Genomic DNA, 10,703 nt, shown 5'->3' with positions numbered 1-10,703 from the left:
TGAGTGAGATGGGCGCACAACCCTAGAGTCTGTCAAGACTGGCCCGTACGGGCAGGGGTACCTTTACCTTTACCTTTAGTCACTGTGGGGAGCATTCAGAATACAGTGGTTCCTCGGTGTAGTGATCAGGTGGGATTGCTATGAGGAATTATAACAAATATAGAGTAAGCCATCTGTGTCAGCAATGAAAGCATTGCATTGACTGGGTTTAAACTATTTTGATATGATTCTTGATCAATCCACACCTCTGCATTCGTGTTCCATTTCTCTGCAGGCAGGCATTCTGGGTCATCAAAGATAGTGGGCAGCTTCTTTTGATGTAGCTTTTCTGGTATGATAATCTTAGGATGTTAATCTTAGTGCCAGGAAACAGATCTCACGTGAAGGTGATAATGATCGCTGTCCTCCCGGGGTTGCCAAATGCACTCTTTTGTAGTTCTGTTTCGTTTACCCCATGCTTAATTAGTTTTGGTAGTTTAACTTTTTCCCCATGTGGGGTTTGTTGAAATGCTCAGAAGAAATCTGATTGGTTCTTACAAACACTCTGTAAAAGTTCTTTTGTGAATAAAACGATCTGGTCAAGGGGTAGAGGAGAGAGATTATTATACGCACCCTTCCCAGAGTCTTGCTGGTTCAAGCCTCTGTGTGTATTCTTATTAATCAGAGTTCAATCCTTCCTTTACTTTGGGAACGCCTCACCTCGGTTTATGAACAGCCCTGTTTATGAACTATTCGGTTTACGAACTCCGCAAAACCGGAAGTAGTATTTGCGAACTTTACCTCGGTCTACGAACAGAAGCTGAACGGTGGAAGGGCACCGGCGGCAGAAGGCCTCGTTAGGGAAAGCACGCCTCAGTTTAAGAACGGTTTCGGTTTAAGAATGGACTTCTGGAATGAATTAAGTTCATAAACCAAGGTACCACTGTACTATTGTATACCATATTCTCACCCATAATTCAGAGTGCTTGCATTGACCTATAAAGTGCTAGATCTGACATTTTGAAGGCATTTGATTTATCCTACCAATGCTCCAATGTAATGCTATTTTGCGGCGGTTTCCTTTGATCTTTTCTCGCCCTTTTTGTTTCTAATGTTGCTTTGATTTTATTGATTTTATTTCTTGAATGGATTTGTACATTTTGTTGTGAACTGCCTCTGGATATAAGGCAGAGAGATGGGGAATAAATAAATACGGAAATCAGTCTTGAATATATTGCAGACTTGCATATTTTATCCTCCCCAACCATTTTGTTTTCAATGGCAGAAACTTTGTTCAAACACTGAATGTAGCTATTGTCATAAAATAACATTTGTGTGTGTGTGCACGTAAGACATAGAAAAATAGGTAACAGTACACAAGCAGCTGAGTTATACAGAACATCTCTGTTATTGCATATACTTCTGATTAGTTAATGGTAGGCAGACCTCAACCTTTTCTAGCCTCAGACAAGACTAAACAATGAAGAATATTTTCTCTTGCCTTTCATTCTTACGTGATGCTTGTCTGTCCTGTGTCCTTTGTGGTGCACTACTTCTAAGTTTCTCTCTCTTCCTTTTACGTGCGGTTACGTGTTTTCATTTAGTCAGGAAATGCTGCACCAGGAAGTAAGACTAAATTCTTGCATTGTTTTTAAGACACATTCACACAAGAGTGACATCATCAGGAAGTTGGAGTGAATATAACAGAGAGACAAAAGTGCTGTGCCTGCAACTAGGGGAAAGGGGGGTTATTCTGACTGAAACCTCTTTATCTGCAAAACAGACCATCCAAGTGTCCCTATTTTCCAGGTACAGTCCTGGATTTACAGAAGCCATCCCAGTTTCTGATTTGATCCTAGAATTAGGATGTCCCTATTTTCAGCAGAGAAATGCTGGAGGGTATGGAGTTATGCAACCCCCAAGCCAAGGAGATAACTAACTATACAACCTTTAGAAGACATCTGAAGGTATAGGGAAGTTAAAAAAAAAAGGTTAATGTTTTATTATTATTTTACATATGTTGGAAGCCACCCAGGGTGGCTGGGACAACCCAGTCAGATGGGTGGGGTATAAATTAACAACAATAACAACAACCACCATTATTATTATTATTAAGAACATCCCTATTTTCATCAGAGAAATGTTGGAGGGTATAAAGCAATTAGAAAATAAATTTAAAATCATGCAATGTAATTGGCTACAAATCCACCAGTCTTACACTTTGCTCACCTGCAGACCATTCAGCATGAGTCTAGAGAGCATATTCTCTATGAATCTTTAGCCTCATAGAGGTGTAGAATTCATATTATTGCCTACCATCCCAATCTCTAAGCAGTGCAAGATTCCTGGGGTTTCAGGCCCATTTACCCAGGGTTTATACTTTGAGTAGCTGTCTACCAGCCCTACTTGGTACGCAGGCCGAGACCCTACCTGCCCGCAGACTGTCTTGAAAGAGTGGTGCATGCTCTTGTTATCTCCCGCTTGGACTATTGCAATGCGCTCTGCGTGGGGCTGCCTTTGAAGGGGACTCGGAAACTACAACTAATCTAGAATGTGGCAGCTAGACTGGTGACTGGGAGTGGCCACCGAGACCACATAACACTGGTCCTGAAAGACATACCCAAATTGGCTCCCAATACGTTTCCAAGGCAAATCAAAGTGTTGGTGCTGACCTTTAAAGCTCTAAATGGCCTCAGCCCAGTATACCTGAAGGAGCGTCTCCACCCCCATCATTCAGCTGAGATCCAGCTCCAAGGGGCTGCTAGGGGTTCCCAAACTGCGAGAAGTGAGGTTGCAGAGGGCATTCTCAGTAGTGGCGCCCATCCTATGGAATGCCCTCCCATCAGATATCAAGGAAATAAACAATTATCTGACTTTTAGAAAACATCTGAAGGCAGCCCTGTTTAGGGAAGTTTTTAATGTTTGATGTTTTGCCGTGTTTTTAATATTCTGTTGGGAGGCACCCAGAGTGGCTGGGGAGGCCCGGTCAGATGGGCGAGGTATGTAATAAATTTATTATTATTATTATTATTATTATTATTATGGCTGTACTGCACACTACCTCCAAGATCAGAGGCAGCAAAGGGAACAATCAAAGGGAGAGGACTGTTGCCCTTGTGTCCTGTTTGTGGGTTTTCCATAGTTATCTGGCTGGCTTCTGTTGAAACAGGATGTTGGGGTAGATAGGGCCTTGGTTTGATCTACCAGGGTTCATATATTTGCCTCATGCTGAAAACTGGTTGTATGAGTCCCTATCCTTTCTGTTGTCATCCAGTAACACACACCTGTTTCTGGCATCTAATCTTTAAATCTTCGCTTCTTGACATTTGAAGTGATTGCCATATATTTGGCAGAAGCATCATTGCTATGTGCTACTCTGACCAGACTGGCATCTCAAACAATAAGAATCATACTGATTTCTGCTCTTGGCATGCATCGCATCCCAAATTGGATAAAGGGAAGGGATAGGAAATACCTTTACTCTCCTGCAGACTCTATAGTAATTTTCTCTTTCTCTATCTCAACATGATATAAGGCCAGAGCACACCCTATTAGCTAATCATAGAATCATAGAGTTGGAAGAAACCACAAGGGCCATCGAGTCCAAACCCCTGCCAAGCAGGAAACACCATCAGAGCACTCCTGACATATGGTTGTCAAGCCTCTGCTTAAAGACCTCCAAAGAAGGAGACTCCACCACACTCCTTGGCAGCAAATTCCACTGTCAAACAGCTCTTACTGTCAGGAAGTTCTTCCTAATGTTTAGGTGGAATCTTCTTTCTTGTAGTTTGGATCCATTGCTCCGTGTCCGCTTCTCTGGAGCAGCAGAAAACAACCTTTCTCCCTCCTCTAGGTGACATCCTTTTATATATTTGAACATGGCTATCATATCACCCCTTAACCTCCTCTTCTCCAGGCTAAAGATGCCCAGCTCCCTTAGCCGTTCCTCATAAGGCATCGTTTCCAGGCCTTTGACCATTTTGGTTGCCCTCCTCTGGACACGTTCCAGTTTGTCAGTGTCCTTCTTGAACTGTGGTGCCCAGAACTGGACACAGTACTCCAGGTGAGGTCTGACCAGAGCAGAATAGTGGCACTATTACTTCCCTTGATCTAGATGCTATACTCCTATTGATGCAGCCCAGAATTGCATTGGCTTTTTTAGCTGCCGCGTCACACTGTTGGCTCATGTCAAGTTTGTGGTCAACCAAGACTCCTAGATCCTTTTCACATGTACTGCTCTCAAGCCAGGTGTCACCCATCTTGTATTTGTGCCTCTCTCTCTCTTTTTTTTGCCAAAGTGCAATACTTTACATTTCTCCCTGTTAAAATTCATCTTGTTTGTTTTGGCCCAGTTCTCTAATCTGTCAAGATCGTTTTGAAGTGTGATCCTGTCCTCTGGGGTGTTAGCCACCCCTCCCAGTTTGGTGTCATCTGCAAATTTGATCAGGATGCCCTTGAGTCCATCATCCAAGTCGTTGATAAAGATGTTGAATAAGACCGGGCCCAAGACAGAACCCTGTGGCACCCCACTAGTCACTCTTCTCCAGGATGAAGAGGAACCATTGATGAGCACCCTTTGGGTTTGGTCAGTCAGCCAGTTACAAATCCACTGAGTGGTAACATAGTCAAGACCGCATTTTACCAGCTTCTTTACAAGAGTATCATGGGGCACCTTGTCGAATGCCTTGCTGAAATCAAGGTAGGCTACATCCACTGTGTTCCCTTATCTACCAGGCTTGTAATTCTGTCAAAAAACAAGATCAGGTTAGTCTGACATGACTTATTTTTCAGAAATCCATGCTGACTATTGGTGATCACAGCATTCCTTTCTAGGTGCTCACAGACTGTTTGCTTAATGATCTGCTCCAGAATCTTCCCTGGTATTGATGTCAGACTGACTGGGCGGTAATTAATATATTGGGTAATAGAATAGAAACAATATTGGAGGAATCTATACATCACGATCAGGCAGGTTTACTTCTGGGGAGACAAATGAAGTATAAAATCATAGATGTTATAGAATACTTGGAAGTAAGAAATGAAAATCAGGCAGCATTGATATTTATAGATGCTGAAAAAGCGTTTGATAATGTCTCATGGGAATTTATGAAAAAAGTCCTTGAAGAAATGAATTTTGGAGAAAATTTTAGGAAAGGTTTTCAAGCAATATATTCTGATCAAAAAGCCAAATTAATTGTAAATCAGGTGGTAACAGATAATTGTAAGATACAGAAAGGAACAAGACTGGGATGTCCATTATAACCTTTCTTATTTATTTTTATTCTAGAAGTCCTGACAAGAAATATCAGGGCAGATGAAACCATTAGAGGAATTATGGTGGGGGAAAAGACATATAAATTAAAGGCATATGCAGATGACCTTGTAATTACAGTCAAGGACCCTAAGAACTCTCTTTCGAAAGTTTTAGAAAAAAGTACAGGAATTTGGGCAAGTGGCAGGTTTTAAGTGAATAAAAATAAAAGCTATTAGTGAAAAATCTATCAAAAATGATAAAAAAGAACTACAGCAGAATATAGCAATAGAGATCTATAAAAAAGTTAAATAGGTAGGAATTTGGTTGACAACCAAAAACATTAACATTATTAAGAGAATTATGAAAAAATTGGAACAAAATAAAAAGGAATTTAGAAATATGGGGAAGAATGAATTTATCATAGTTAGGAAGAATTGCAGTGATTAAGATGAGTGTATTGCCAAAAATGTTATTTTTATTTCAGTCAGTAGCGGTTATAAGTAATGCAGCATGCTTCAAGAAATGGCAAAGGGCTATTGCAAAATTTATCTGGAAAGGGAAGAAACCAAGAATAAAATATAAATTACTTATGGGCGTTAAAGACAGGGGTTTCTCCTTTCCAGATTTTAAATTATATTAGGAAGCTGCTTGCATTGCTTGGATCCGGGACTGGATTAAATTAGAAAATACAGATTTGTTAGATCTTGAAGGACATGATAACAGATTTGGATGGCATGCGTATTTGTGGCATGATAAAGATAATAATAATAATAATAATAATAATAATAATAATAATAATAATAATAAATTTTATTTATATCCTGCCCTCCCCAGACGAAGCCGGGCTCAGGGCGGCTAACAACACTAAAATAGTGCATAAAGGATTTTACAGTCATATAATCAGGAGATCACTTCTGCTTTGAGGTTTCTTTGCTTGTTTACAATCAAGCAGTGTATAAATGTTCTGTCGCCCGAGGTGGCCGCTTCACTCTGCCTCATGAGTGGGCCAGCCGGCTTTCTCCTCTGTAATAATGCAACCACACATACAGTTCCTAATAACACGTGAAAGTGTGGAATACCCCATCTCACCCGCAGACTGTTCGCTTGTTCAAAAGCTTTGATGAGAAGAAGAAGAAGAAGCTTCTTAAAAAAAACCAAAAGCTTCCAGCTCCCCTTTGCCAAATCGCCTGTCCAGGATCCATCCCGAAGAGCGTGAAACAGAAAAGTCATTTCAGGTGGCAGCATCGTCTTGGCAACCGCAATCTCAGCCAGGAAAGGGGAAATTTTGTTGTTGTTTAGTCGTGTCCGTGACCCCATGGACCAGAGCATGCCAGGCACTCCTGTCTTCCACTGCCTCCCGCAGTTTGGTCAAACTCATGCTGGTAGCTTCGAGAACACTGTCCAGCCTTCTCGTCCTCTGTCGTCCCCTTCTCCTTGTGCCCTCCATCTTTCCCAACATCAGGGTCTTTTCCAGGGAGTCTTCTCTTCTCATGAGGTGGCCAAAGTATTGGAGCCTCAGCCTCAGAATCTGCCCTTCCAGAGAGCACTCAGGGCTGATTTCCTTAAGAATGGATAGGTTTGATCTTCTTGCAGTCCATGGGACTCTCAAGAGTCTCCTCCAGCACCATAATTCAAAAGCATCAATTCTTCGGCGATCAGCCTTCTTTATGGTCCAGCTCTCACTTCCATACATCACTGCTGGGAAAACCATGGCTTTAACTATACGGAAAGGTGATGTCTCTGCTTTCTAAGATGCTGTCTAGGTTTGTCGAGGTGAAATTAGCTTATTTCAAAAATAAACATTCCAGTAGGAAAGAGATCAAAGGCCAAACGGGCTTTAAATTCAATGCATCGTTCTATGGCAACGCCACACCGAATCCCACCTGCTAAGGGCGGGCTCGAACCGCCGAAGGCAACCACCTCAGCGGCTTTTTTTGGCTCCGCCTCGCCGGCAGAAGCCGGCGCTCCTCCTTCACGGGGCGATTCGTGCTAGTCCCGCCCCCTCTCCGCTACGATTGGACCGTCCATCCGCTTAACCCCGCCCCGAAACCGACACCGCCTTCTTCGGGATTGGCCCTCTCGAATCTCGGGGCGCCGAGCCGCCGAGTTTAGGCATCTGGGTCCCGCCGCCCGGCTTGCCTTTCGAGGGCGTTTCCACTCTGCGCACCACCCCGCCCCACCGTGTCAGTGTAGTAATACGCTCCGACCCCGCCCCGCCGTGACGTTCCCGCCTGTCATTGGCGGGCGCTTCCGGCTGCGTTTCCGGTGCGATATTACCAAGGCAGGGACGGGCGGTGGTTGGTTTCTCGGCTGTTGGCCGCTGACTGACTGAGCCGGCAAGATGGAGCGCGGCGCCGAGAAGCTGAGCGGGGAGCCCCGCGCCAACGGCTGCAGCCTCACCGGGCACCACGGCCTGAAGAACGGCTATGTGCGAGGCTTCCCAGGAGCGGAGCCCCACGGCCAGGTGAGGCGGGTCGACGGGGCTCCTCTGCCGGGCGCGCCCTGCTGCCGCTGCTGAGCGGCCCCTCCCCAGAGCGGAACCCAGGCCGCGGCCTGCTCGGTCCCGGCGCGCGTCCGCTTGGGCTGGAGTCTCGCCTCAGGGCGATGTTCTTGGGCTGGGCCGCGCTTGCCTCTGGCGTCCCCCGCAGTAGGGAAAGAGGGAGAAGGATGGGCTGGAGCGGCACAGAGGCTCCTTCGGCTGCCTCTTCCCGCCTGCCCTGCCCTCCTTGGCGTGGCCGAGAGGAACGCTCGAGGCTGGCAGAGTCAGGCGACTCCCCGCTCCAGGAAGGGACGGAGGGAAGCAAAAGTGCCTTTCCCTTTCCCTTCCTCTTCTTTTCCTCCCCTCGAGGGGACGGGGAGTTAATCTAACCCGGAGCTGGCGTCCTTCCCTTCCTTTCCTTCCTTCTCTTTCTTGGCGGCTTTGGAAGCCCAGGATGGTTTCCGCAGGGACAAGCACACTTCGTGTCTCGAAATTAACTCCCCTGGTTTCAGTGGCCGAATTTCCTCTTCGCATTCAAGAAAGGAGGAGTACAGCGCCGGCCTTACTGACTGCTTTCGTTGAGGTTTCCAGGCTCAGACAGCTGCTTACTCTCTTCCGGGGCTGGAAGGCGAGTTTCCTTCACCCCCATTCCAATGCATCCTGATTAATAAAAGATGGCACGAGGGCAGGCCTGTCACCCCCCCCCCCCAAATGGTCTTCTTTGCCGAGCTTCATATTCAAATCAAGGGGGAAGCCCCAGGACACGGGTGGAAGTGGCAGGAATTAGGAGCAGCAGGGCAAGTTGTGGCCCCCAGTTGTTTGGTGGGGGATAGGGATGAGACTCCCGTATCTAGCCTTCGATAAGCCAGGTAAGAAGGGGATCTGCCACCTATTTGATCCTTCTTATTTAACTGCATTCACAGCAGCCTGAAACTGTTTCTTCTATAGTTTAGTGGGGGGGGGGGGTTTCACAGGGGTGCAACCCTCTGAATTTGGCATGCTGTGTGTGTGTGTGTGTGTGTGTGTGTGTGTGTGGTAAAACAAAAAAGAAACACAGAATTTCTAATTAAGGCCACATTCTGGTGCTTTATATAAAAGCCATGAATCTTGCTCCAGTCTACTGTGTGTATAACTTATTTCTGGAACTGATGCTTGAAATTGAAGTGTGTTTAGTAGTTGTACTACTTTTTATATCTTAAGATGTTCTGGCCATTATTGACACTTAGTTTGGTTATGATTTATTGTGTTTTGCTGCTTTTCTTCTTGTAGCTTGATCATATGTAAGTTTATTTAGAAGTTAGATTTGCAGAATTTAGTAGCCTTCAAGTCTATCCTACATACACTTACTAGTGAGTAAACTTGCTGCCCTATTATTGTTTTGATTTGCTCTGTTTCACTTGTATGCAACGCTGACAAATGCTTACTGATTACTACTGCTGTTGTCTTCTGGTGACAATCACTTCATTGTACAAATTTTCTTTTATTCCTCAACAACCTTGTGAGGTATCTGGATGACCTTGGTAGACAACTATTTTTTTTTACTGGCCATCCATGAAGTCTAGTCTCACCATAATACTGCATTAGTACCACTGTATAGGCATTTTTTGACGTGATCTAAATTTATTCAGACTGAATGAATTAATATCTCGGACTTTGTATAAGTTCAGTGAACACATTGTTTTTAATATTTGATTCACTTCATGCCTTTTGACCTTTTCCATTTTGAATTTTATATGCAAACATATAATTTTTGTTAAAAGCCCAAATATTAAACATTTACAATAGGTGAGAAAACTATGCATTTTGGACATTCCTTATCCAGGCATTTTTATTACAGAAATGAAGAAAACTACATGTTCACATGAAGCATGTGTTCTATGGCAGTTTGTGCTGAGACCTGTTTTAATAGGCTAGCTAGAAACTGTGTCTCAGGTGCAGTATCTGCTTCCAGTTTCTGGGAAAGTGGGTATAGGGTTGTATACAAATTTAATAAATAATACTAACCAAGGGTCATGCTTAAATCAGATTTGGGGTATGTAAGATCCTTCATTTAGAACCTGTGACACACAAACACACACACATGCACCTATGTTTCTCACAGCATTTGAATCTGGAGAAGTTGTGAAAACTCTGGATTGGTGTCTGAATGAACTGTTGGACTGGATATGGGCCAATAAACTGTATTTGAATCCTGGAAGGAGAGGCTCTTGGAGTGGGTGATTCCCCTACCTAGGAGACTGGAAAGTTATCTGTTCTCCATAGGGTTGTACTCCCTCTGAAGCAGCAGGTTCATAGCTTGGGAGCTCCCGGATACATCTCCATCACTAGATGCTCAAATGTCCTCTGTGACTAGAAGTGCCTTTTACCAGTTCTGCCTGGGTTGCAAGCTATGGCCATTGTTGCACAGGGATAGCCTCATACTGCAACATGCTCTGTGTGGAAATGTGATTGGGCTTCGTTCAGAAATTGCAATTGGAGCAGAATGCAGCAGCAAGACTGTTCATGGGGCCACATGGCCAACAACATTAGACCCCATTGTTAAAGCATCTGTGGTGGCTGCGGTCAATCACTGAAATTATCTGCAGGAGTGTAGTTGGTTATCCCCTGAGTTGATGAGGCTCATTTGACAGCAACTAGAAACTGAGCCTTTTGTTTTATTGGCCCAGTCTTGTGAACTTACCATTGAATAGATGCTTAGCAGGCACTTTCTGTTTTAAAATTTAAGCACCTGTTGAAAACCTTTCTGTGTCACCAACCTTATAGTGGCAATGAAGAAAAGATCTTTTGCTAATAGTTAGTGGGTCTCTGATTATAACTTTTTTTGTGGTTTTTCTTGTATGGTTTTATGTACGCATGTTGTAAACTACTCTGAATTTTAATGAATAGCAGTATATAAAGATTTTTGTTGATAAATAAGTAAAGCACACTTTCGCAATGGTGCAAAAAAGTTTTATTTAAAACAACTGAGTAACATGCTGTGTTCAAGTTACA

The 10,703-nt window shown here is 43.9% G+C and overlaps 1 protein-coding gene across 2 annotated transcripts in view; it reads left to right on the top strand.

The window, feature by feature from the left end:
• The first annotated feature begins 591 nt into the window (after positions 1 to 591).
• Positions 592 to 10,703, top strand: part of SPTLC2 (serine palmitoyltransferase long chain base subunit 2) — a 67,798-nt gene continuing 57,686 nt past the window's right edge. Inside the window, exon 1 of one of the 2 annotated variants that reach the window (XM_083448286.1) lies at positions 592 to 916. Coding sequence is in view for 1 of the 2 variants with exons in the window: in XM_083448285.1 (XP_083304411.1) it covers positions 7,575 to 7,697 (123 nt within the window). In the remaining variant the exon portion in view is untranslated. Of the gene's footprint in view, positions 917 to 7,249; positions 7,698 to 10,703 lie in introns of those variants that run through there. The other variant, XM_083448285.1, reaches the window with a different exon arrangement.

The sequence above is a fragment of the Podarcis tiliguerta genome (assembly GCF_965153285.1).
Source record: "Podarcis tiliguerta genome assembly, chromosome: 1".
NCBI lineage: Eukaryota > Metazoa > Chordata > Lepidosauria > Squamata > Lacertidae > Podarcis > Podarcis tiliguerta.
Note: the sequence above shows the minus strand (reverse complement) of the source record. Positions and strands in the feature narration are given on the sequence as shown.